Source organism: Primulina tabacum, chromosome 2, assembly GCF_025594145.1.
Source record: "Primulina tabacum isolate GXHZ01 chromosome 2, ASM2559414v2, whole genome shotgun sequence".
Taxonomy (NCBI): domain Eukaryota; kingdom Viridiplantae; phylum Streptophyta; class Magnoliopsida; order Lamiales; family Gesneriaceae; genus Primulina; species Primulina tabacum.
This window is the reverse complement of record NC_134551.1, coordinates 2,106,150-2,131,689: the sequence shown is the minus strand read 5'-3', so window position 1 is coordinate 2,131,689 and position 25,540 is coordinate 2,106,150. Positions and strand designations below refer to the sequence as shown.

General features: G+C 34.8%; 3 protein-coding genes across 5 annotated transcripts; 1 reads left to right on the top strand and 2 right to left on the bottom strand.

Annotated features, from left to right (window-relative positions):
* Nucleotides 1-2,628: 2,628 nt before the first annotated feature.
* On the bottom strand, nt 2,629-11,207 carry LOC142524220 (la-related protein 1A-like). The gene is made up of 15 exons (XM_075628098.1): nt 10,776-11,207; nt 9,109-9,646; nt 8,778-8,949; nt 8,197-8,287; nt 7,842-7,913; nt 7,577-7,709; nt 7,170-7,476; nt 6,702-6,768; nt 6,138-6,233; nt 5,701-6,041; nt 5,395-5,538; nt 5,167-5,230; nt 4,202-4,347; nt 3,941-4,045; nt 2,629-3,130 (listed from the first exon to the last, which is right to left on the bottom strand). The coding sequence occupies exons 1-15, from the start codon at nt 11,043-11,045 to the stop codon at nt 2,977-2,979; spliced, it is 2,700 nt and encodes an 899-aa protein (XP_075484213.1). The 5' UTR covers nt 11,046-11,207; the 3' UTR covers nt 2,629-2,976.
* Nucleotides 11,208-12,430: 1,223 nt separating this feature from the next.
* On the bottom strand, nt 12,431-19,419 carry LOC142524212 (putative ubiquitin-like-specific protease 2A). 3 transcript variants are annotated; one of them, XM_075628087.1, is made up of 9 exons: nt 18,990-19,419; nt 18,759-18,815; nt 17,200-17,421; nt 16,204-16,447; nt 15,857-16,024; nt 15,641-15,772; nt 15,200-15,281; nt 12,760-12,873; nt 12,431-12,681 (listed from the first exon to the last, which is right to left on the bottom strand). In XM_075628087.1, coding segments are annotated over exons 4-9 (678 nt in total). In that variant the 5' UTR covers nt 16,206-16,447; nt 17,200-17,421; nt 18,759-18,815; nt 18,990-19,419; the 3' UTR covers nt 12,431-12,501. The 3 variants fall into 3 exon arrangements, with proteins under 3 accessions (XP_075484202.1, XP_075484181.1, XP_075484192.1); XM_075628066.1 differs by having other exon boundaries at nt 17,224-17,421; XM_075628077.1 differs by lacking the exon at nt 18,759-18,815 and having other exon boundaries at nt 17,224-17,421.
* A 1,511-nt stretch (nt 19,420-20,930) lies between these two features.
* On the top strand, nt 20,931-23,641 carry LOC142524207 (hyperosmolality-gated Ca2+ permeable channel 4.1-like). Its single transcript, XM_075628051.1, has one exon. The coding sequence runs from the start codon at nt 21,111-21,113 to the stop codon at nt 23,577-23,579; it is 2,469 nt and encodes an 822-aa protein (XP_075484166.1). The 5' UTR covers nt 20,931-21,110; the 3' UTR covers nt 23,580-23,641.
* The last annotated feature ends 1,899 nt before the right edge of the window (nt 23,642-25,540 follow it).

Genomic DNA, 25,540 nt, shown 5'->3' with positions numbered 1-25,540 from the left:
TTGAGCAGAATTTGAGATTCTGGGTTCATGTTCCTTGAGAAATTTTGGGTTAATTTTGCAGTGCTAGAGGTAGGTCCTTGGCAGAGGATTTTTTTCCCTTAGTTGGTTATACCCACCTGCTAGTACCACTATCCCAAGGGTAACATCGACTGCCACCCTCTCCAAAGATAAATGCTTTATATATGATACATATACAGAAAATATTATTTCAAAATCCATCCATAGACTAAAATGTTAGCTCTGCCATGAGTACAAGTAAATCCTGGGTTTCTGAAAATGCTTCATCCACAAATTCCATTTGCATTTGTGTTACCTAGGTTATGAAACAACACAAAATTACCTATTTTTGAACGCTATTTAATGATCCGAAACTCTCGTGTGTATGAAAATTATTGTTCCATAAGTCAGTTTTTCTGTTTAGAAAGGTTGATAGAAGAGTACGTTTCTCAGTGGTTCTAGTTGGAAATGGTAGCAGTCCAATCTAAAATCTACAATTCAAGTGTTTGAAAGAATGTAGGGTGCGTTTTGGATTGGGGGATTTGGTGAATTTGAATTTTAAGTCCTTGGTCAAAGTGCATCCAATGTGTTCGGATAATTTTTAAGCATATGAATTTGAATTTCTTTAGCTTTCATTTCCAGTTATTGTTAGATTTTTGTTTTCTTGGTTCATGGAATCATTTGAATTGGTTCCTAAATTATTTACTCAAAACAAATAATTCAATCCAAACATAAGCATCATAATCTTTGAGGGGGGGTTTATTAGGAAAATATGAAGATATCGATAATCATTAATGGTTCTTTTTAATGCGATTCATTTCACTCTGTTTTGTTTTTCTTTTATTTATACTATCTTGTTTTTTTACATGAGCAACTTCCCTTATTTTCATATTTATATTATATGAATTTTCTATTTAAAATCTCTCTTGTCTAATAATTTTGAACTATAAATCTATATTTTATTAATGTTTATGTTATAAATTTCTTGATATCGTTTAAAATGCACTAGACTTTTTTCAAAATTAGAGTACTACAATTTTCTTTAACAAATGATAGTGCTATAACTTTTTTTTAACTAAAATTGCGTACAATATAATAAATGCTCAAAACATGTGGACTGTAAACACTTTTAAAAAAATATACATATACGTAAAATACAAAACAAGAAACGCTATCTCAACCAAAATCTTCACACCATGTGTTTGCAACAGCATGGAGGGAAGAGGATGCACATCATAGTGGGAGTTGGTGACATAGAAGTGGCTAGGGATTTCACAGAGAGGGGTGATCTTGTGTAAAATATGAAGGTTCTTCTCATCCAAGTGTTTGTTTGTAATGTTTGACGGATTAATTTACGAGGCGGCGAATGGAGCAGGAGGTGATGATGGCCAAAATATCGGGGTAGGTGGATACGGAAGTGGAGAATCAAGTCTTGAAATGTTTGAAGATCTATGTGGGGCCTTTTCATAATATACAAATCTTTTGCAATAATAAACTTCCAACAAACAATTTATTTGGTACTAAAAGTGTAATTATGCAGTAAATTAGTATCTTTACAAAATTTAATTGCTGTAGTATCGATTTATAAAACTATTGTTTAATTTAGGTGGTTCAAACTATTAAAATTTTATTTTTTGTTATGTTTTTCAACAAAATTAACAATAGTGTGGGTTGGTGGTATTATAAAAAAATTTCTAGGTTTTAAACACTAAATTTAATCACCACAAGGAGCTCTTGCTTGATAAATTTGTATGTAAATAATGTAAATAAAATCCGTTTATATATATGAAAGATTTAAAAACAATAATAAATTCACTACTAAATAAATTAAACAAATAGGTGGACCAGGATATCGAAAAATAGGTTAAAAAGATGCTAGTTTAAGTAATTAAGTATTACCCTAATACTACATACAATTATTTTTTTATTTGAAAAATTCTCACACTGGGTTCGCAAAAATACATATAAATAAATATTGATTGTTTGATGTACGTTTGGGATAATGGCTAAAGGTGGATTTACTCAACTCGAAAAACGCAAGACAACCCGTACGTATTCTGAGAACAGCCGATTACCTCATAAACAACATACATAATACTCCTTTTTCTTTTATTTGTTACGTAACGAGTCAATTCCCGTAGAACTCCAATAGTAAGTAACAAATCACCATGTTATAAATTATGACAAATTAGCCAACGAGATTTAAAAGATAGGATATAATCTTATACTAAATCAAATTTTGTACCAAACAGATTTATGTGACTATCGAACAGTTCCAACTCGTAGATTCTCTGAATTCAACATCAATAATATATATAAAAAAAAAAACATTTCCGTGGCGTCAATAAACACACAATAATAATTTTTTAATGTATAATTATGGAAATGTTGTTAACTTTTGTAACACTAACTATCAAATATTTAATTTACCAAAGAATTAAGGTAAAAAATAATAAATAATTTAAAATATTTTAGACAATTTTAAAAAGAAAAATATAACCAGACAAATACTCGAACCTATATAAAAGATACCCAGATGTCAACCAAATTTGTGTTCGAGCTTTGACATTTCGATGACTCAAATGTAGGACTAAGCTGTTGATTACCAATAGCACTCAACAAACAACAGCATAAGTTTCAAAGCTAATTCATTAAAATTCATCCATATAATCCATGTTGCACAACTTTGATAACTTTATTGTCTATCTATTGAAAAACCTCCATTCTATCCCTATGTACAAGTTACAGGCTCGGTCGGCAAAAGAAAAGTTTCATCAAGCCGTTACACGACTTCAAAATGAAAAACACGACGCCTTATCAAACATAGTAGCATCATCCAGCAACTTGTACACTGTAACATACTATGTACAGAAAACATCCTCCGTTCCAAGCTGTCAATTTGCTTTCCCTTTATAAACTGTTAGAACTATCTTCCCAAAATTTGTGGTTGTCACTTGACTATACTGATCAGGAATCTGCTCACTGGTTGACCTCTTTTATGGAACCACTTTGACTTCTGGCACGGGTGAAGTCATCCAAACTACGGTATTCCTCTCTGAGCAGTCTGTCCAATTCTGGATGTTTCTTTATTGATTCCATGTGGCCACTGGCCTCCCGATAATGATGAAATGCCCTGCAAACCCAAGTAAAAGGATTGTAATAACAGCAGAAATGCTCAAGGTGTCATGTAAAGAACATAATACTGAGAGTAGATTCGGATGGCAGATACTATGATCATGTAAAGCACTTTTCGGATCATGAAATTAATTTTACACCCTAGAAATTATATTTTCTTGAATATTTGACAATTATCCACCACAAGCACAGTACAAAGGCAAGAATGGTGTATACTATGAATATTAAAGGACTAGAATTAGCTTTGGGTAAAAATAGTTTCTAATATGATATCAAATCAGTAGATCACAAGTTCGAACCTCATAAATGCAATTCCCTATATTTCATAAGTTAATCTTGAGTTGTTATCATGTGTTTTTATTGCTCAGTAACAGACAACATGCAGGAATATGCTTCGATATTAATTCCAGCTCTGTGACTTACACACGATAAGAAATGTTTAAAAATAAAAAACTAACATCGGGTCTTCTCTTATGAATTAGAACTTCGGGAAATACATGTTTCTAACATTATCTTAGTCTATAACGGAGAACAAGATGTGATGTGACATACCCCTCGATCGGGAAGAAGTCAGTAGGAATTCACAATATAGCCATGATGAAGCGCATGTCATTTTGAATTAACAGTTAGCAGTAAATAGAATAAAAACACAAGGTTTAGCGAAAATTTACACGACTGAAAGATCACATCTTTTCACTTACTCTGTTGACACAAGCTCTTAAACCACTTTCTGGAGTCTCCGGTATTGTAATTTTACCATTATAAGTGAAGGTAGAAAAAGAAATATTAAAAGATCTTTTTTGGTTACCAATATTTTTCCAGGCCATAAAGATTCCCTTTTGTATAGAAGTCAAGAGCCAGCTGTTCGAAGTTGTCGTAGAGGTCCTCTCTGAATTCCTTCTCCAAACCATAACTGAAAAAAAAAAGGTTAAAACATCATGGAATGGAGAATAACGGAACATATTGATACTTGAATGGAATCTAGCCAAGTAAACAAGGAGAGTACAATGAACTTAAAACAATCAGCCAATTAATTTTGACAGTGAACTAAGAAATGCAGGAAACCTACCTATAAAACCTGAAAAGGCACTCAATTCCATAATAATAACCAGCAGCAGCATCCTCTAAAGCCACCTTTCGGAACTCATTATACATAGAAGGGTTAAACATGTCCCTTAAGAAATAAGACCAAAACCTGTACAATGTATTCATCTCCTGCAAGCACAGAGCAGCATGTGTTATATCTATATCACACCAGGCACTCAATGGATACTATGTCTGCATCCACAGCAGAATAGCATGTTTTATCTGCTGCAATTATCTACCAAATATAGGACAGATGAAAGCCAGCTACATAAACAAAGCTGTAGAAGTAACTTTAGAGAGCAAGATCTAGGATATGCTTGGTTTTCTTCGGTGATTTTAGAAAATGTATTACAGAATTTGATGTGTTTGGTTTATATTTCTGTACGATAGATGTTAGTAAGCACGTGTTAAGTCATTAATGCGCATGGATATATAATTTAACATATAAGAAATTTAAAAATATAGTATGTATTTTATTAAAATATAATATTATAATAGATGTTTATAGGAGTTGTGAAATTATTATTTTTTTGATAGGAAACATTAATTTATTATAATGATGCAATCCGCACAATAGCGTGGAAAAAAACAAAAAGATTACAAGATTACATCGCCTTTTTCACGAACAAACATATTTCCAGGAGTTGTGAAAAGTTAAGTTATCGGTAAATAACTAAATATTGTATCCAGGCCATAATTATACCCATATGTTGCAGCACAGCAGCAGATCCGAATTTATAACCTGCTAATAAAGTATCAATCGACTGCAACTTATAAATCAACTAAGCAGTAGTAAAGTGGATGAATGTATGTCAGACATGAAGAAAGTGTGTAATATTTTCTATAATGATCCACCATCCTAGTCTATATTAGACCATTTCACGAAAACCTTAAAATAATCATCTCAAAAATCGTTGGGATGAGCTTTTCAGAAATAACTAAAATTACCTCACTACAGCCGATGCCCATTTTCTTCCGATCATTAAGGCAACGCTTGTGATATTTCTTGTAGCTGAGAAAATGAATAACCCAGTCAAGAAATCAAACTCTTAGCAGAAAAAATCTGAAAAAATCTGCACGTGAATGTGAAACCTACACGCTGGCTAATGTTTCCTATATCTAAATAGGTGCAGAATTTCATTAGCATCCTAAGAGCCTCTTAAAAATCTCACTTACAGCTGCTGTTTGAATCCATTTTCCTCCAGGAGTTTATGACTTGGATGTTGAAATGGTGGAAAAGACTTTGGCACAGAACCAACTGGTGAGCTACTGCCTGAAAGATTTTTGCGAGGTGAAGCACTCAATTTTGAAAGCCTTAGCCTGCAAAATTAAATTGAGTTCTAAATTTTATCGGAAGATGGTAAAATTTAACAAAAACCTTTATAAAAAACATCCAACTTTTTAAGTTACATTAAATGTTTTATCTCATTAAACAGAAAAAGACAACCGTAATGCCAATGAGCATGAATATTGTATGCTCACCCATGACTATCAGGAGGAGTAGAACCAAAGAAAAAACCAACAGAATCACTAGGTGGACTTTCAGATATCTTGTCGAGACTGTTTCTGCCACTTCCATGAGCTTTAAAGTTGCCAGGGAAAAGTCGCTGATTATTAATAGAATGCTGCTTGGAGCTGCCTTTGTCTTTCTTCCTTCGAAAATTAGAATTTCGAGGGTTTTCACAGCTACTTTCCCCAATAGAATGATCAGGAACCCTTGAATTCAATCCAGAAGCACCTTTGGGAGAATATCTGAAGTTCTCATCCCTGCTTTCATTATCAGGCTTATCATGCCTAAGAGGAGATCGTTTAGAGTTTAATTCCTGCAAATTGTAATTGTAATATATAAATATAGAACCAACTCTTTATTTTTCGACACAAAATGTAACAAAAGTATTCCCTAAAACATTTCCACTAACCTGCTCATAAAAATAGAGGCCATCATTTATGGCAGATGCAAGCTCACTGGACATGGCTTCCGATTCTTTGCCAGCCACTTTGGTAATCCGAATATTCTGTATCACACAACCTAATTAGTCAGCATATTATAATCATATATCCTATGTTCAACTACTCAGAAAGCACTCTTGTTGATAATGATAGCTAACCATGTCACTATAGAACCCTGCCCCACCCCCAAACCATGAAGGAAAGCAAGCATTCAAGCACACTCTTTCAAGTTGAATTCCATACTTAAAAGTGTAAATCCCATCAATCAATCATAAAAGTAAATTTCCAATTAGATTTGATTTTTTACATCTGACAAATGACAATATACTTCTGGACCAGGATTATGATTGAAGCAATTTTTGACTTTTTATAGTGCTTAAAACTGAAGTACTTATTTATAGATCATACAAAGACATTTTCATATAAACCCTGACAACACAACAATAATTAACATCACAGAAACATTCTGAGAACCCAAATATACATACTCATAGGAAGTTGAAAACAAATAAGCAAATAGCTCAGAGTTTCACCTGAGTGACAATTACAAGCCTTTCGACAACTCGATCATTGACAAATTCATCATCCTCAACGTCATCCCTGCACAACATTTGGTCAGAATGAAAGGTCAAAATTATGCCGAATTCTATGTAGTTAAAATTCAAAGGGAACGGACATGTAAAAAGGGTAATACTAGATATTATTCGGAATGAACTATTAAGTGTCAATATCACGTGATTGGACTTCGTGACATGAAACCCAATGAAATTTAGAGCAATTAAATAATATAAAAGTTTTTTCTCACACCAGAACATAGAGGTATAAGAATTTACACATTACAAGCAACTAAACCATGAGGTCGTACTATCATTTTCAATGCCACATGCACAAGAGTCCAAGCTTATTTTTAGGCTCTTATTCCTTTTCAAGAACTTAACAAGAATGTATAGAACAAACTCGATGTTAACAATTAAAGATAAAGGTAATGGAGCATGTGATACCTTCTGACCGTAGAATGATTACAAGCCCTTGCCATTTTCTTCTCCACTTCCAGTTCTTCATCGAGCGTAAATGTGCTATAAAAATCATTAGAAGAGCCATCCAGATTATGCACATCCAGATTTGAAAGCACCAGTGTCTTTCTTTTTTCACAATTTTCAAGGATAATTGATTTTGCAGAATCAGCAACTTGTGAGATAGCTGGGAACTTTGAGTCGTTACTGAGCTCCACGCCAAAATTCCCACTACTATTTCCTAAATTAATATTTTTAACTTCTTCACTGGAAAGGGAATTAACTCTGTCTGTCTCTGTACAGTCAATAACAGGTTCTTCGTTAGAAAATGCAATCAATGGTGTGTGATCCATAGAGCTTCCGTTTGGTGAAGGAGGTTATTACTTATTTCGTACCTTCTGAGCTCTCCTTTTTATTTTCATCGACATCATCATTCTTCATAGCATCTGAAACAAAAGATGAAGTTTTACTGGTAACAGAAGCTGGAATCCACTTTGACCACTCGTCCCGTCTCCTTATCTTTTCTCCCTGTACAGATTGGATAACAAAGAGTATCAAGGGAATAGTAATCTGGGTAAGAAATAAAAAGGCGTAAAAGAAAACCCCATGTCATAATCAGGGATTGACTCAGGGGTGTTCAAAAGATGCAAATTATCCAACCTGCACTTCAATGGTTTCTGAAGCCTGTAATGCATCCAGAATAAATGGTATCTCTGCAGTCATTCTTTTAACCTGAAACACAATTTGTGACGAAATTTAGTTGCATAATTTCAATTAAAAAAGTTTGACTAACCAAATCTCGCAAGGAGACAACGGCACGTCAAAATCCTAACACCATCATTATCCACCCTTCACCCACCAAAGAGAGAAAATAGCTTATTTTTGGATCATCTAGTAAGACTGCATCTATTAGCAAGCATCGTCCCCAAGAGGAAAAGACGAAAAAGGAGTAAAAAAACCCATGTACTGTTAAAGTCCTCCAATTAGATGACACAATGAATCTGTAAAGAATTACCCTAGGAAAGTCAGCAATGGCAGATATCTGAACCCAACCTTGGCCATCCATCAAGGAAATCAAATAATTATCCATCCGGAGATTCTGGTCACTGAGAAAGTGAAAGAGCTAAATTCTTAGCTTACATAATAGAAGTTCCACATAAACTCAAAATATAAGGTGCTTTTATTATTTACTGCAAATGAAGTGGTTTAAGAAATTGCTAAACTTATCACAAATACCAAAGAAACATCAGCATGTTTCAATGTAACAGGTAGCACCCATCACCGTAGATAATCATTAAGAGTAGTTATTATTCTGCAAATATTAATGTAAGTTGACTAGACTCCACGAGCAGAATGCCAAAGTTTTCCTGTTCATTAGACAGGGATAAACATCACAGCAATAAGACACAGAAATATAATATTGTAGTTGACACTAAACTCCAGGATAGAATTTTATATTGCATTTCCCCATCATAAAATCCAAGAACCCGAGACCGGGATATGTTTTCCTTGAGGGGGAGGGGGAATGCATCTTCAACTGTATTTTAAACAAAAATATTAATATAATGCCAGATAGATCTTTGTTAGACACTTCACCTGAAATAATATTCAATTTGCCTCACAATATTAGCTTTCAAGGCTATTGTTGGCGAGGGAGGAGGCATGGGAACACCAAAGCTTGGAGAATATGGAACTAAATATGGTGGATAAGGTACTCTAACAAAGCTTGGAGGAGCCGCAGGAAAATAACAGATAACTCCAGGTGGACCTATATTATCAATGGCCTTTTCAGGAATGTACAAGCAAATACTTGAAAAATAAAAATAAAGAAAAGGAAAAGTAGCTGATGGAAACCAGAGAAATCCTCCATCTGAAGAACAATTATTTTCATTTGTTCAAAGAGCATCATAAACAATTACTCAATTACCTGGGAAATTTGATCCATCTACAAAGCCAGAGGGACCAGAAAACGAAGGCCTAAAAAAAGGTCTTGGCCCCATATTTTGTTGCGAATGAAAGTTACTGTTAGAAGCAAATGGCCTCTGATTATTCCAGGAAGGATTCACTTGGCGACCTCGATCTTTTGCCCTAGGACTACTTTCAACAGAATTGGAATCATGGGCACCGGAATCTGCATGTGGGAAAGGCCGAAATCCCCCATCCTTAAGAGGAATAAAATCTTGTGCTATGGTATCATTTCCAGACTTTCCAAACTGCGTATCAGGTCTAGGAAAAGATCCAGGGGATAATGGATAAGCATATCCAGTAGGTAGAATTGGTGGTATGGGTGCCATTGCATGATAAACTGGTGAAACCGGTGCTGCATAATATTGCAACGGTACGGGAAATGGAGGTACATCATTTGGGGCCTGCTTGGGTACTGTTTTGTTTTGATGCATAGCACTGGGCCTACGAGGATTTTTGAAACTACCACGCCCATTCGTCTTCTGCTGCTCTACCTTTGTCTGGAAAAAGCAGATTAACTGCCAAGTAAGCTACAGATAAATCATGCATTTGGAACCAGCTGTGGTATATTGGTGTGGATAAAAACAGAAAACAACACCCAATAGCCATTGACCAGGCAAGAGCTCATAGCCTCATCTACCGTTTCTAAATGCGACAAGATAATATTTTCATCTAAGAGATAAAATATAAATAAAGGAAAACTAACTAATGGGGAAACAGAAAAATGGGCCATGTTTTGTCCCACGCGGCAAGTTTGTAATTATAGGTCTACATGGCATGTCTACTTAATTAATAGATACAGTACCATTGACACGAGGAACCAAGCAGTAAATACTGAATATACTAAACCGGTAAAATACGACAATAAATCTGACAAATGGATTTCTTAAACCTTACGCTCCAAGTGGTTATTCAACCGCTTTATCACATCACTTTGCAGGCTAGTTCGGCCGCGACTCGTTACAATTTCATGCAGTCATCGCTCAAATAATTAAGGCTCAAAACGAATGATTTATTTTGTCCTTCTGACATGAGGCCTAGGACAGAAATCTGGCTCTTTGTCCTGTTAAAAATTTGCTGATGATGGATAAAACAGACTACATTGAATGCACATACATGTATTTCCACAGAGATAACAATAATAACCGAAATGGAGCAGAACTCGCGCTCAAATCAGGGTAATGCCTAAAATTTCTGATTATAAGAATATCCGGCCACGTGCATTGATATTTGAAATTTTCTTTTTTCAGACAGATAACATGCTTTTTAAATTATCTTAATTATAATGATACGCCTTAAAAGACCTCTCCACCTCAACTCATCTATCTGGGGATGACTGTACACATAATGAAATAAATACTCAATAACTACAGAAAAGATTAAACAAATTTCATAGAACATAATAAAAGATACTCTCTTTTTCAAAACAAGAGCCTCCTACAGTTTTCCCAACAAAACTTAAGCATCGTTCAATATATACTATTTTCTCGATTTTAAAAAGTTTATTTTCCTTCGGTATCATGTTAATTTTAATATGCATCAACCGGCGAAAACCCAAACACAAATACCAACTGCTCTCACGAATAAAACACGCTCGTATGAAGAATCAACAAACAAAATTTCACCAACCGGCGCGGTAACCGCCGGAGGAGCAGCACAGTCATCAGCCTCGGTTTGTTGTGGCGGATGTGAAATGCTGGAGCTGGAATCCACAATGTCATTGATCTTCTGCCGTTGCTTGGCGTCGGAAAGAGCTGGCCACGTATCTGAATCAGCGTCCAGCGCCGGAGAGGATGAGGCGGATTTCTTCCATGGCGACTTTGGCGGCGGCCCATCAACGACGGCATCTTTTTGACAATCAGGCTGATCAGCACCACCCCCGTTGTCCCCTATGCCCATTCTGGTTTATATAATAGAGGTGAAGGATTAAGCGAGAAAAGAGCGGCAACGGAGTGTTTTGAGGGAGGAAGGGAGTGGAGCAGGACTAGGACTAGGGTTGTGCAAAAGGTTTCAGACAGAGCGTTGACAGTTTGACTGCTCGTGAAAATTTATTTAGGGGTATTTATTTTATATATTAAATAGTATATATAAAGTTTAGATATGTATATAATCAATTATTTTTTACAATGAGATGTATAATCTACTTTCAAATTTCAAAAATTTATATACTATCTTTACCGATCATATATTTAATATGATTACATTATCTTTATTTAAAAAATAATTAAAAATTATAACAAAATTAATGAATTAGCTCGATCGGTGAATGATCGTATCATAATTCATATATTTAATAGTCATTATTTTACACACGCGTTGTATATGTGTCGTTCGCTGGTTTGTATTAATTATGAATATGTTCATTGATAAATTGTTCCAAACTTAAGATCATAATATCAAAGAAGTTACAAATTGTTCCAAGCTTAAAATTTTGATATCGAATTAGTTATAAGTAATCAAAATATCATGTATATTTGATTAACTTTTAATGTTTGACAAAAACTTGTGTGAGATAATCTCACGGATCGTATTTTGCCGGATCTCTTATTTGGGTTATTCATGAAAAATATTACTTTTATAGCTAAGAATATTACTTTTTATTGTGAATATCAGTAAAATTGACTCGTCTCATATATAAAGATTCGTGAGATCGTCTCGGCTCTTAATGTTTAGTTTAAACCCAGATTAACCTGAAACCATCATATGGTCCATGGACCGATTAACCATAATCGACATGTTGGAATATAAACCCTTAACTGGCCATCTAAGGATTGCAATGATAAAAATGGGTTGTATTTCAAGCCCAATATTACGTTTATCCTCTTGGACCATTGGACAAAATTTTAGCCCAAATCAAGAATAGGATATGATGCAAAATGCTTTGACAGATCCAATTGTCCCGTGCCTATCGACTTCTGCCCTGATTATTTGCTTTTGCTTCGAAATTAAAAGTCAAATATAAATATTTTTACATCAACATCTCCTTTGCTTCACATGTTCGAGAATCGAGACAACAGTCCATTAATATGTTATTCCAAACTTATTTTTACAATCAACATCTCCTATACTTCCGATTAACTGCAAAAAGGAAATTAAACAGGTTGACTATTTTGATCAATCCATCAATGAAAAATATAATTATCCAACAAAATTTATGTGCACCTATTGTTTGAGCTGATTAGTTTTTTAAGTTCGACTCAGATCCTCAATATGTAACCGTGCCCATCGTCTTTACTTTGATTTTCTTAACTTTAACACCATCTTACAATTCGATCAACTAATCATATACGAACTAAATTCTTTCACAGCCATATTAAGCTAATGCACCAACTTTCATACAACACAAAGGTCTGATTCAGTTATAGTCTAGACAAATAACCGCATTACCACAACTCTTGTCTCCAGAAATAGTTTCAACGCATGCACCAGAATCCATTGAAGCAGAATCATCGTGATCATTTGAGACGGGAGGAAAAGAATCGAGCCTTTCGTAAAAAGACTCGAGTCCTTCAACGGTAAACCAATCTTTATTCATCTGCATCACAGTATCAAGAATTGAAATGGTTCCGAATCACAGTGGACTTGACAAAAAATAGCAAGAGATGGAACTCACGAAATAAGGGTAGCCATTGGATGTGCTGAAATTTTCAGGAGCACACTCTACGAACAAGCTTACGTAGCAGAGAACTATGTATCCACATTCATCGCCCTTCTTCTGCTGTGGTACCTAAACATCAAGTCTCATTAAATGAGAGTAACAAACTGAGTGGGGGCAGATATTGTAATGCCCGGTTACTCGTACAAATGATAATAATGCGCTTATGTCATTTATTATGTAGTTATTTAGCTCATTAGATTTCACGTGATGATTGAGATATCGATATTGAGATTGAATATGATTTCTAGATTGCCCATAGTGTATTGAGAATGAATATGAGTTTAAATAGTGATAGTAAGATGTGTAGGTAGAAGTAGTGTAATGAAGTTGACAGGAAATGAGATGAAAATATGGTAGTTCTTACGGGTTTTAGCATAATCATTTGAATATTGATCCAAATTGTGTGAGACCATAACCATTAGAAAGCTAAGATATAATGCTACAACTTTCATGTTTTGGGTTTTGTCCAAATCATTGTGGAAAACAAGCAAAAGTGCCCCGAAGTGTGTCGTGTGTATCGTCATTCCTACAATGATATATTTTGGTAGATTGAGCATAAGTTTTTACTCAAACCTCCAAATGACCTGAAACCAATTGGAAATTCAAGCCAAGACTAGGGCTACAACTTTCATGTTTACCACTTTTTCAGATTATGAACGGAAGAGACGTTTCTGGAGCAATCTTTGATGAAGTAGTGCGCAGAGGCAGAACATGTGGCGCTCGAGCGGTAGAAAATGACCACCCGAGCGCCGGTGCATTTCAAGCTCAGTATTTTTACAGAACATTCCGTACTCGGGCGGTAGAAAATGACTGTCCCGAGCGCCGCTGAGTATAAGAAAGGATAAGTTTCGAGTTTCTAAGCCATTTCTTCAGTACCTTCCTTCCTTTATCAGCAAAAACTCGAAGTAAACCAAGAAACCCTTCCTCCAAAAGCTGTCTTCTTCATTTCTTTCATCATTTTGAAGTAGGAACTTAGTTCTCCATCACAAGAACTTCATAAGGGTGTAAGTTTTTATCTCTTTTGGTTATTATTAATGTAGAGGAGCAAACTTCACCTAGAATAGACATAGTAATTGAATTATTGATATGTTTGACAGCATAGGAGCGAGAAACATCGTCTCAAACCAGTGTTCTTACGCTTGGACAGTAAGTTGGCATGTTCTTGAAGTAATATATGAGTAATATTATGATTTCAAATGCTTCCCATTGATTATTGCTATATGTACATTGTTAGTATGTTTATTGATGAAACATAGCACCATATTCCATTGTTATGTATTAAATATGAAAGGAACTCATGAATATTGAAGAGGGGTGCTATGTCATGAACACAAACATGAACATGAAAAGAAAAGGACTGATTTTATATGATATAGAGCTTGTTGACATCATGGGTGGTTTTAAGTCCACAAAAGCTATTGGCCAATATATGTTCATGGGGCGTGGGGTTGCCAGAGGTTGCTAATGAGGCTCAAGTACAAAAATGAACATGAATATATGCTATGATATGACATGGTTTAAAGATTCATTGTTGTTCACGACTTGATATGTATGTTCCTTCGACGCATATTGATACGTACAAGTGCCAACTTATTGAGTTTTATAAACTCACGTAGCTCATGTATTACAGGATCAGGTACTGAAGATACATAGGATGTCGGTTCGCCAATGGATGCTTGTGACGTGCCTCACCTCGACAAGAACCGGGACTTCTTATTGTATAGCTTCCCGCATATGCATTATAATGAATTTAATGTCAGGGTTTGAAACAAGTTTTACAATATGTATGTCTATGAGTATAATGATACATAATATGTTTGTATAGAAGGAAATGATTATATGTACATATTGTTATTATTGCTTGAGTGTTGGTGTATTGAAATATAGGGACATCATGCCAAAATTTTTATAAACCGTCAAATTGATGTTCTTGATTGAATTACTTCATAATATAGATATAACATTCAAATCCTATTTTGATTATAGTAATCATGTCAAGTATAGAGTAATGGTGTGACAGATATGGTGAGGGCCAGTGGCGGAGCCAGAAACATGGCTCTGCCCGGGCTAGAATTTTAAACTTTAAAATCTTTTAATATTTTAAATTGATCTACCCGGGCTAATTCTAAAATTATACAAAATTTACATATAAATTTTTGTAAAAAAAGTTGGGCTACCAGGGCTTAAATGTTTATGTGGCTCCGCCACTGGTGAGGGCTCCTGGGTCGCCCAAAACTCGGAGAACTTTAGGGGAAAAAGTCAAATTTCAACATGCATTCGAGAAGGAAAAAAAAGGTATACAACAACATTAACAATCACCACTTTAACCTAATAACAACAATTTTGTACGAAATTTGATTGCTTTCCAAAGCGACAATGGACATGAAAAATGTACCTTAGAAATCAAGAGAGGCATTTTTTTAAGTTGTTCTCTAGTTTCTGTTCTTCCCTCTATTTTGTATATGTCTGAGAGGAGTCTGCGAAAGAAATAAATTGTTTTAAAAAGAACACCCATTATAATTAAGTTATATTGTAGTGAACCATTATATTACACTGATTTTAAAAAATAAAGATAACCCAATTTATCATAGGCCGTTGAACTTAATGAGTTTTACATATATTTAATGTAAAACCCACATATGTTTCAATACATTCAATAACATATGTTATAGTTATACACATCATATTTTTCTAGGTACAACATAAAATAAACCTGAAGCATGATACTAGTTGAAGAGCAACAATTGCCCCTTCTGTCCTCCAATAGGTTTGTACACCAAGTGTACTCTAATTTTTGTAAACCATGTAAGAGTCCAAAATTTTAGGGAAAAAATACCTTCTTATTAGAGGCTCAAGTCGCTTAGGACCTATTGCATGCAACGAATCCAGCAATAGCAAGCAAGGAGTGCCATTTTCCGAATCCAGACCTTCGCCCAAGTTGCAGAAGATCAAGAGACTCCAATGAGACCTACCAAAATGATATGCACATACTAAATACCAAAATAAATTATACTTCTGGTTATTTGTTGAATAAGTTCAAAGAAGCACATACCAGAGTACGATTGGAACCAAAACATATTTCTTCAAGAATATGCCGATTCCCTTGATCCAATCCAGAACCATCGATCTATTTCTTTCATCAGCATACAAATTAAACCATAAAGGGTCGAAAAATGCAACAGACTTCAACTTTTCTTCAGAAAAATCATTCCATATATGCCTACATGTATATAGACTTTCATAAGTAAACCAGGAAAGTACCGCATAGTGTTGCATTCTATCTTTGCCATATAAAATTCTATGAAAGAACTTACTACATAAAATTATATCATTGCTAAATAAAATTCAACAGAATGAATTAATAGCCCTCTTTAAAGCAATGTTAACCAAAGACCTTACATGAAGTAGTGAAGGAATGTAGCAGAGTCCAACTTTGTCCGTTCAGTGGATCCTGTATTAGAGCTGTCCCGAGCCCTCCTCGCTTGCCCACGAAAACGAATACGACTGGGAATAATTTCTTCAGAATCACCTGACTCATCCTTTTGCTTATTTTTCCTCTTCCGGCTCTTTAAAGATGCACGAGTCCTCTTTAGTTCATTGGATATTCTTCCGGCAGAAACCTCTCCAATTCCACAATTTCCATCTACAAATCAAATATTTTTTGTTATCCAAACATAATACAAGAGATTCCCTGTTTTAAATTTTAAATTTTAAATTATAAATTAATAATTAGAGCTTACATTCAATTCATTCACCAGAAAATTTCGGCCAAATCCACTATTTATGATTCATTTCATCTTTAAAGCAATTGTAAATATTTGTATGGAGAAAAAAAGAGTAAGAATTAAAGGATTTGAACTTTTACAAATCCATCAAATTTAATCAAAGCAGTAGTTGAGGAATAAAGAACATTTCTCCAAAAACTCAACAAAGCTGAAAATTTTGAAAGATTGACCATGTATGTTCACGCATCCTTTGAAAAAGAAGCCTTATCAACTACATCCTAAATCAACTCACTACTAATTATTAACAGAAGTTTATCACAATAGATGATATTCAACGATTCGAGTCTTTTTAGTTATGGGTTAACTCGAGGTACTCAGAACTTCAAATAATAATTTAAAGCAGAATCGGTTCCAAGCTGATCCGATAAGTTCTAACAATATAGCTAATTTTCAAACTTCAAAAATCACAAATGTGTAGGAACATAAAATTATATCCATCATAGCTAATACGAAAAAGAGTTTCCGAAAACCCAATATTTAGGAGCTTCAGCAGATTTCTCAACATATTTTAGTAAAGATGCATTAAAAAAAAAACAGGACAAGCACTATATTTCGAAAGAAAAGATAATTACTGCAATGTATCGGAGTATTTAATGGGTAAAACATATACAACATATAAAATTATTGAATATACCAGTGTTGTGACTAAATGGCACTCCTCCCTTCCTTGCAACTTTTCCTTTTGATCTTGGACCTCGAGGGGATAACAAATTCGGTAAACGTCTACTGAGGAGCTTTCATTTTTCGGGTCCTGTGAGGCTTTCTAGCTCCTCAGAGACACATTGACTTGACATAACTCGCACATAATACTTCACCGCGTTGTTGTATCCACCTAAAATCAAAATTAAAAAATATGTGATCCACTGCACCATTATACCCATAAAAAAATTCACATTGTTCACATGTTATGAGGGAACTATGAGAACAAAGATTTTTATATTAACAAGAACAGAGCATGCGCTGGTTCAATTTCATCGTTCAACCAAATGACCAATCCTTCGAAGCGTGGAATTCAGATTTAACCATGATTGGCAACCATTCAATGTAAGGCATGTCGCTTTAGCTTTTTGAATAACAATACATATAAAATGATTCTACGGTTTCCACAATTTAGTTTGATTTCCCAATTGGTGAATACGTAATTGTTAAGCCTCTTTCATGCTTAAACGACCTAATTTGGCATTTGTTCCATAATCCAAAGATCATTTGCCTTCCATTTTTCTTATATTTTCAAAAACTCATCAAACCAAATAAATTATAAAGGAAAATTAGTCACATTTTGCTCCTTATTCATTTCCTGTTCACATCAGTATAGCTTACAGGAACCCTTATGGAAAATCTCCACATCTTCAAACTTACTAACAAGAAATCCAAGTGACCGTTCCAGAATAACTCAACGCTACCACATGTTAAGATTGGAACTTGGACCTAACTCAACCCCAAAAGCTAGCTCAAGCGGGGAGGATTGTCCAAGCTCATATATCCAACCGATGTGGGACAATTAACACACCCCTCTCACGCCCAGGAATGAACATCTGGAGCGTGGAGTTTACAAATGACTCAATTATAGGCAGAACGGGTGGCCTAATTATAGGCAGTCCAACACATAACGGTGGAACCCGGGCTCTGATACAATGTTAAGATTGGAACTTGGACCTAACTCAACCCCAAAAGCTAGCTCAAGGGAGGAGGATTGTCCAAACCCATATATACAACTCCAAAGTTATTTATCCAACCGATGTAGGACAATTAACACCACATTTGATGCTTTTCTCAAGTTCAACTCCATGAGTTCCTCAAAGGCCATTTTGCATTATATATTTTCAATCAAATTATTAGCACAAATGTGACTTCTATGAAAAACAATTCAGAAATTCAAGCATTTGCGGCTCTGGATAAAAACTTGAAGAAGGAAACAAACAGAGCCTACATCACATTTTGCACAAGAAAACAGCCTCTTGTTTAAGAAGGCAAACAACAATTTATGCATATGAAATCATAAAATTCTACTGTCTTTTGCACTTGTAATTTGAATTTCAAGCTATTATGACTGAAAAATAAAAAAGGCATAAACCTACAAAGTTCCAATGTGACAAAGATAAGCTGAATTCAATACAACATTCACTTTTATAAATAAACAAAACGTTAAAATTGGCATTTGAGACAAACCATTGCTTTGATCTCGACTCCTGGTCGCCGTAAAACCCTTTGAATTTTCTCCCGCGCCTGGTATCCAAGAACGGCGAAATTAACAAATGAATGGACCACATTTTGCTATATCTAAACAAACCCTAGCTCAACGAAATGAAAAATTCCAGTATCTACATGAAATTCCCAGTTCGAAAAAATAAAATTTTAGATAAAAGAAATAGAGGGCTCAAGTAAGGAATAATTAATTGCCTGGAAACAAGGACTCTTGGCTACAAAACTCAACACGCCTCTTTCTTGCCGACCTTTTCTTCTGGAAGTTTATCGGAAAAGAGCCAAACTTCATCTTTTTACAGGACAATTTTCTACCGGACGGTTAATTCTTACAGTGGAATTGATTCCTAGGGTTCTAATGATCCAAGATTCACAGGATCAAATGTAAATGGCGCGTGCATATCGAAGCGTGCGTCGTCTTCCATAAAAGTCACGATAAATTTTCAAGCAAATAGGCAAGTGAACTGACAACTGAACTGCGCTAAAACGACTCTTTCTTTTCCGAAATCATATTTATTTTTTAAATATTTTCGAATAATAAAACTATTCTTCTGGATGCTAAAAAAACTCCAAAACAATAACTAAATTAAGAACTACAAAGAAAACAACAGAGATTTCACCCATTATGCTAAATTGCAGAAAAATCATTGATCATAAACTACGGTGTCAATTCGGGTGTATCTGGTGAGTTCGAGACGGGTTGATGCATGAAAATTGTTCAACTCGAACCCGATTTTAACTGAAAAACTCTAAACTCGAATCCTACTAACTAAACTTAACACGATTTTATTTGTTAAATGTTTTTTAAAAATAAATAAATAAATTTTTTATGTCCAATTTCTATGTCATAAAATTTTAATGTGCATTTTCCTAACACAACCAAAAACTTATTTTGCACTCCCTGATTCACCAATTTACACATTGTCCCTTTTTAATTTTTCATTCTCCTCGATTCATTATTGATTGGATGGCCTCTCCCAATTTATTGGTCTCAACATCGATAAGACCGAAGCAAGCGAAAAAGCGTGACAATGAGATAAAAGATAAAACCAACTCAAAAAATTGTTAGTTTCTTTGTTCGATTTGTCGCATTCTCTGATGAGATTGTCTCGGTTTGCAGAAACTTGTGTGAGACGGTTTCACGAGTCGTCTTTCGTGAGATATATATCTTATTTGAGTCATCCATGAAAAATATTTTTTTTATGTTAAAAATATTATTTTTTATTGTGAATATCGGTAGGGTTAACCCGTCTCACAGATAAAAATTCGTGAGACAGTCTCACAAGAAAGCTACTCGTGTTGATTTTGTTGAGACATATTGAAGACACTAACTATTTTCTAAGTTTGATTGATGAAAGCAATTTTAAATATATTGGCCAAGCTCCAATTTATATTTAATAAATAGTATATTCATTATTATTAATAAAAATTATTTAAAATTTAGAATCAATACATTCTCCTAAAATTATAAAAAATAATTAAACATCAAATGTTATTTAATAATTAATAAAAAAATAAATTTTATTTATTAAAAATAATTATTATTTTCAATTTATTCAATAAAATATTAATTTTTTTTACTATGTAGTGTAATTTTTTTAAAAAAATTTCAATAAATATAATTTTATATTTTATGAGATTTTGTGGTTAGAAATTCAAAAATAAAATGAACAATGTTAATAATTTTAATTTTAAATTATTGTTATTAATAAAAAAATTATGTTTTTAAAAAGTACAAATAAAAAAAATAAATGGATGAGAAAAAATAGTGTTTATATTGAGTATGTGAGTTTGAGAGATTTCTTACTTAAATAAACATCTAAATCTATAGGTTGAATTAAAGACATTTTTTGACATTTTATTGTTGTATCTTAAGCTATAATTATTGTACTTAATAGAATTTGATAGAGTTATTAAAAGTCTATTGGCATTTTGAATATCTATAAACTTTTGTAGAGTTTTAAAAGTCAAATTTAAATACCACATGATTTTTTAAAATTTTACAAAAATTTACATTGAATAACATTAGATTTTTATAGATTGTATAAAAATTTAGATCGAATAATTTTAGATTTTTAAACTTCATAGAAATTATTAAAATTCTAGATTGATAAGTTATATTATTTTGTCATGGGTAAACGTAAAAAAGGGGAGGGAGGTTCGTCGGCTCTCCTAAGTCTAAAAACCCTTTGCCCTAGAAATGCAAATGCAATCAAGCTTCAATCTTTACTGATTATTGATTTCCCAATTTCCGTTCATAAAATCCTTTGCTGTTAAATTCGAATAAAAAATTCTAGTTTTTTTCCCGAAATCTAGAACATGGATCCCCCTTTATTTTCCCCCACAACCCTCTCCCCGCCGCCTTCTTCCGGCGACGTCGACGGTGACGGAGCTTTCGACAACGCTTGGTACGGGAACATCCAATACTTACTCAATATCTCGGCTGTTGGCGCCATCACCTGCCTATTGATCTTTGTCTTCGTCAAGCTGCGCGTCGATCACCGCCGCCTGCCGGGATCCACGGCCATAGCCTCCAAGCTTCTTGCTGTGTGGCATGCCACCAGCGTCGAGATTTCGCATCACTGTGGTGCTGATGCCGCCCAGTTTCTCCTGATTGAAGGGGGCAGCTCCGGTATTCTCCTCTTTCTCGCCGCACTTGCTGTCATGGTTATGCTACCCGTGAATATTTATTTCGGTAGAGCTCCTATTTCTGATGAATTCTCGAAGACTACGATAAATCATATTGTTAAAGGTTCTAGTTTGCTTTGGGTGCATTTCATTTTTGTCGTTTTCATTGTTTTTTTGGTGCATTATGGTATAAATGTGATTGAAAGTAGATTGAGGATAACGAGGTTTAGAGATGGGAATGGAAATCCAAGTGATCCTAGCTCACATTCAAGTGCAATTTTTACAATCATGGTTCATGGGGTTCCAAAAACTTTAGGCTTTAATGACACTCCATTACTGGAGTATTTTCAGCATAGGTACCCTGGGAAGATTTATAAAGTAGTTGTACCTATGGATTTGTGTGCTTTGGATGATTTAGCTACAGATTTGACGAGGGTGAGGGAGAAAATATCCAAGTTGGTGGCAACAATTGAGGCCAAGGGCTTGACAAATGAGAATGAATATGTTGATGATCAAAGGGAGAAAAGGGGTTTGCTGGAGAGGTTTCAGTTTCTTTGGAGGAGAGCAAAGGATTTGTGGTACAAGGTGGTTGATGAACTGGGTTTTTCAGATGAGGATAGCTTAAGGAAATTTCAAGAGTTGAGAGCTCAACTGGAGATGGAAATGGCAGTATATAAAGAGGGACGAGCAAGGGGTGCTGGAGTTGCATTTGTGGTATTTAAAGATGTTTACACTGCTAATAAGGCGGTGCAGGATTTCCGAACCGAGAAGAGGAGGCGGGTCGGGAGGTTCTTCTCATTGACAGAGTTGCAACTCCAAAGGAACCAATGGAAAGTGGAGAGAGCTCCATTGGCAAGTGACATATACTGGAACCATTTAGGATCCTCAAAATTTTCTTTAAAACTACGGAAAGTGATTGTAAACACTTGCCTGCTGTTGATGCTTTTGTTTTTCAGTTCTCCACTCGCAGTAATTAGTGCCATAAAGAGTGCAGCCAGGATTATTAACGCAGAAGCAATAGATAATGCTCAGCTGTGGTTGACATGGTTGCAGAGCTCGAGCTGGGTTATAGCCATACTTTTTCAGTTTCTGCCCAATGTTATTATTTTTGTGAGTATGTATCTGGTGATTCCATCTGCTCTTTCATACCTTTCGAGGTTTGAACGTCATCTTACCGTGTCTAGCCAGCAAAGGGCTGCATTGTTAAAGATGGTGTGCTTTTTTCTGGTGAACCTCATTCTCTTGAGGGCTTTGGTTGAGTCATCTTTAGAAAGTGCTATTTTAAAAATGAGCAGGTGTTATTTGGATGGAGAAGATTGCAAACGAATCGAACGATATCTGAGTTCTTCTTTCTTGTCGAGATCATGCCTCTCCTGTCTTGCATTTCTCATTACAAGCACTTTCTTGGGTATATCTTTTGACCTACTGTCTCCAATACCGTGGATTAAAAATAATCTTAGGAAGTTTCGAAAGAATGACATGCTTCAGCTGGTACCCGAGCGAATTGAAGATTATCCTCTGCAACAAGACATAGATAACTTGCAGAGACCCCTTCTAGGTGAACGAATATCTGAGGTCATGGTCGGCGAAAACACGTTCTCAAACGGTTCCTCTCCGACAACAACACATTTTTCCGGGCATGATCTGTCTGAGTACCCTCCAGTCAGGAGCCAGACATCTCCAGTTCCCAAACAAGCATTTGATTTCGCACAATACTATGCCTTTAATCTCACAATCTTCGCCCTGACCCTCATTTATTCATTATTCTCCCCCCTCGTGGTTCCAGTTGGTGCAGTTTATTTTGGATATAGATACGTTGTCGATAAATACAACTTCCTATTTGTATACAGAGTTCGAGGCTTTCCTGCTGGAAACGACGGAAGGTTGATGGATACTGTACTATGTATCATGAGGTTTTGTGTCGACTTGTTCCTTCTATCAATGCTATTGTTCTTTTCAGTTCATGGAGACTCCACAAAGCTTCAGGCCATATTCACTCTCGGATTGTTAGTAATATACAAGCTTTTGCCTTATGATCACGATGTGTTTCAGCCTGCTGTATTGCAAGGCATACAGAGTGTTGACAATGTAATACATGGATCCCTAGATTATGAGGTGTTTTCGCGGCCCACATTTGAATGGGATAGTTGTAATGTATGATAATACTTTTAACAGTAGAAGTTTGTGTTAGTTAAAGCAATTGTGTTCTTGTGTTGCTCCAACATGTGGATTTGAATCAAAGTTATGATAGCACTGTTGAGGGTCTATGGCATGTGTATGGCCATATCTTTAGAGATGGCATGGGGCCTGAGAACTTGGTCCGATATTTGTGCTGCCAAAAAGAGGCTTATAATGTGTTAAAAAGAGGCTTCTGGTGTTGACATAAAGATTAAAAAAAAGTATCTTCAAGGAGCCCGTATCACCTGGCCGATTGGTTAGGGTAAATAAAACTTCTCCAGCAAAGGAAATGCAGTTGGTGCACTAATTGTAACATAATATGCCAATCTGAATATGTATATGTATATGTTTATATTGATATTGTTAGTGAGAATTTCAAAGTTGATATCACTAAATATGAGTATTTTTGTTAAGGCAAAAATTTGTATGAGACGGTCTCACGGGTCGTATTTTGTGAGGCGAATATCTTATTTGGGTCATCCATGAAAAGTATTACTTTTTATGCTAAGATTATTACTTTTATTGTAAATATCGGTAGGGTTGACCCGTCTCAGAGATAAAGATTCGTGAGACTGTCTCACAAGAGATCTACTCTTCTACTAATACTTTGGTATATTGATTTTAAATTGGTCAGTCAAAATATAGGTCTTTATGTTTTTCTCCTACATTCTAAAATAAAATCAAGAAAAAAACACGGGGTGGTGTAATAATGAATCGTATATTTCAATGAGTGGTATTTTTTGTGAAGCTCAGACAATTATTTTTTTAATACTGAAAACAATGATTTTAATACAAAGAAAATTTGAAGCTTAAATATGATATCATTTTTTAAAAACGATTTAATTCAATAGAAATGTATATAAAAAACTATGCACAACCACATTATACGTGGTATTGAACAGATAAATAATTGAGCGTGTAATAAAATATGTTTGGTAAATATTTATATCACTTTATTGATATTGAAAATAAAATGACAACAGAGAAGTACATGAAAATCAATAGGAATTCAGATCTTTTCACTTCAACTAGGCCCATAGTTTCGGAATTTCTATGTGAATCAAGCCCCTTTCCCCTCGAATCAGACAAACAAAGAAGGGAATCCCGTTGGGTTCTTACGTCTACAACTCAATTCATCCGATTACTACAGGGATGAACCTAATCCGGAATATGAACCATAAAAGAAAATACCTATTAAACCAATCACAAGAATACCAGTTACAGTACCTATTATCCAAAGAGGAATCCTTCCAGTAGTATCGGCCATTTACTCCACTTCCCTCCAATTTTATCAAGTGGTCGTGCTAGAGACATAAACAGTCATGGATAATTATGAGATGAGATCCTTCCGAATGAACTAATACAATGCCTAGAATTATTATTTATTTTCTTTCGTTTTCCTAATTGAAGAAATAATTGGAAAATAAAACAGCAAGTACAAAAATGAGTAATAATCCCCAGTAGAGACTAGTACGATTCAATTCAACACTAGTTTTAGTAAATGATGCAGAAAGAGGTAGTGATATTGATCCAGAAGAAGCTAAACAAACTCGTGAACTAGCAGAAGCTAATTTTAGAAAAGCTGAAGGAAAGAGACAAATAATTGAGGCAAATCTAGCTCTCCGCCGGGCTAGGACAAGAGTAGAGGCTGTCAATATGATTTCATAACTATTTGGTTCGTTCGAATAATCAAAATAAGTTCTGTTTCTAAATCCTATTTAGATTGGATTTTGTCGAGTGAATTCAATCAAGCAGAATCCAATTTTGATACAACGGAATTCAAAAATTAAATAAAAAATCAATATAATATTTTAGGGAGGGTGGGTCAAAAAACTTATTAGATACCATTTACTTCGGTATCTAATAAGTCCTACCTACTATTGGATTTGAACCAATGACTCCCGCCGTATGAAAGCAATACTCTAACCACTGAGTTAAGTAGG

Coding starts and splice junctions, on each gene's coding strand:
- LOC142524220 (XM_075628098.1), bottom strand. CDS start 11,045: ATGGGCATAGGGGACAACGGGGGTGGTGCTGATCAGCCTGATTGTCAA. Junction 8,288..8,777: donor CAAATTGAATATTATTTCAG/GTGAAGTGTCTA, acceptor TCACTTTCTCAG/TGACCAGAATCTCCGGATGG. Junction 7,710..7,841: donor CAGAAACCATTGAAGTGCAG/GTTGGATAATTT, acceptor CAATCTGTACAG/GGAGAAAAGATAAGGAGACG.
- LOC142524212 (XM_075628087.1), bottom strand. Junction 12,874..15,199: donor TGCCTCTCTTGATTTCTAAG/GTACATTTTTCA, acceptor CTTGATGTTTAG/GTACCACAGCAGAAGAAGGG. Junction 12,682..12,759: donor CCAATGGCTACCCTTATTTC/GTGAGTTCCATC, acceptor ACTGTGATGCAG/ATGAATAAAGATTGGTTTAC.
- LOC142524207 (XM_075628051.1), top strand. CDS start 21,111: ATGGATCCCCCTTTATTTTCCCCCACAACCCTCTCCCCGCCGCCTTCT.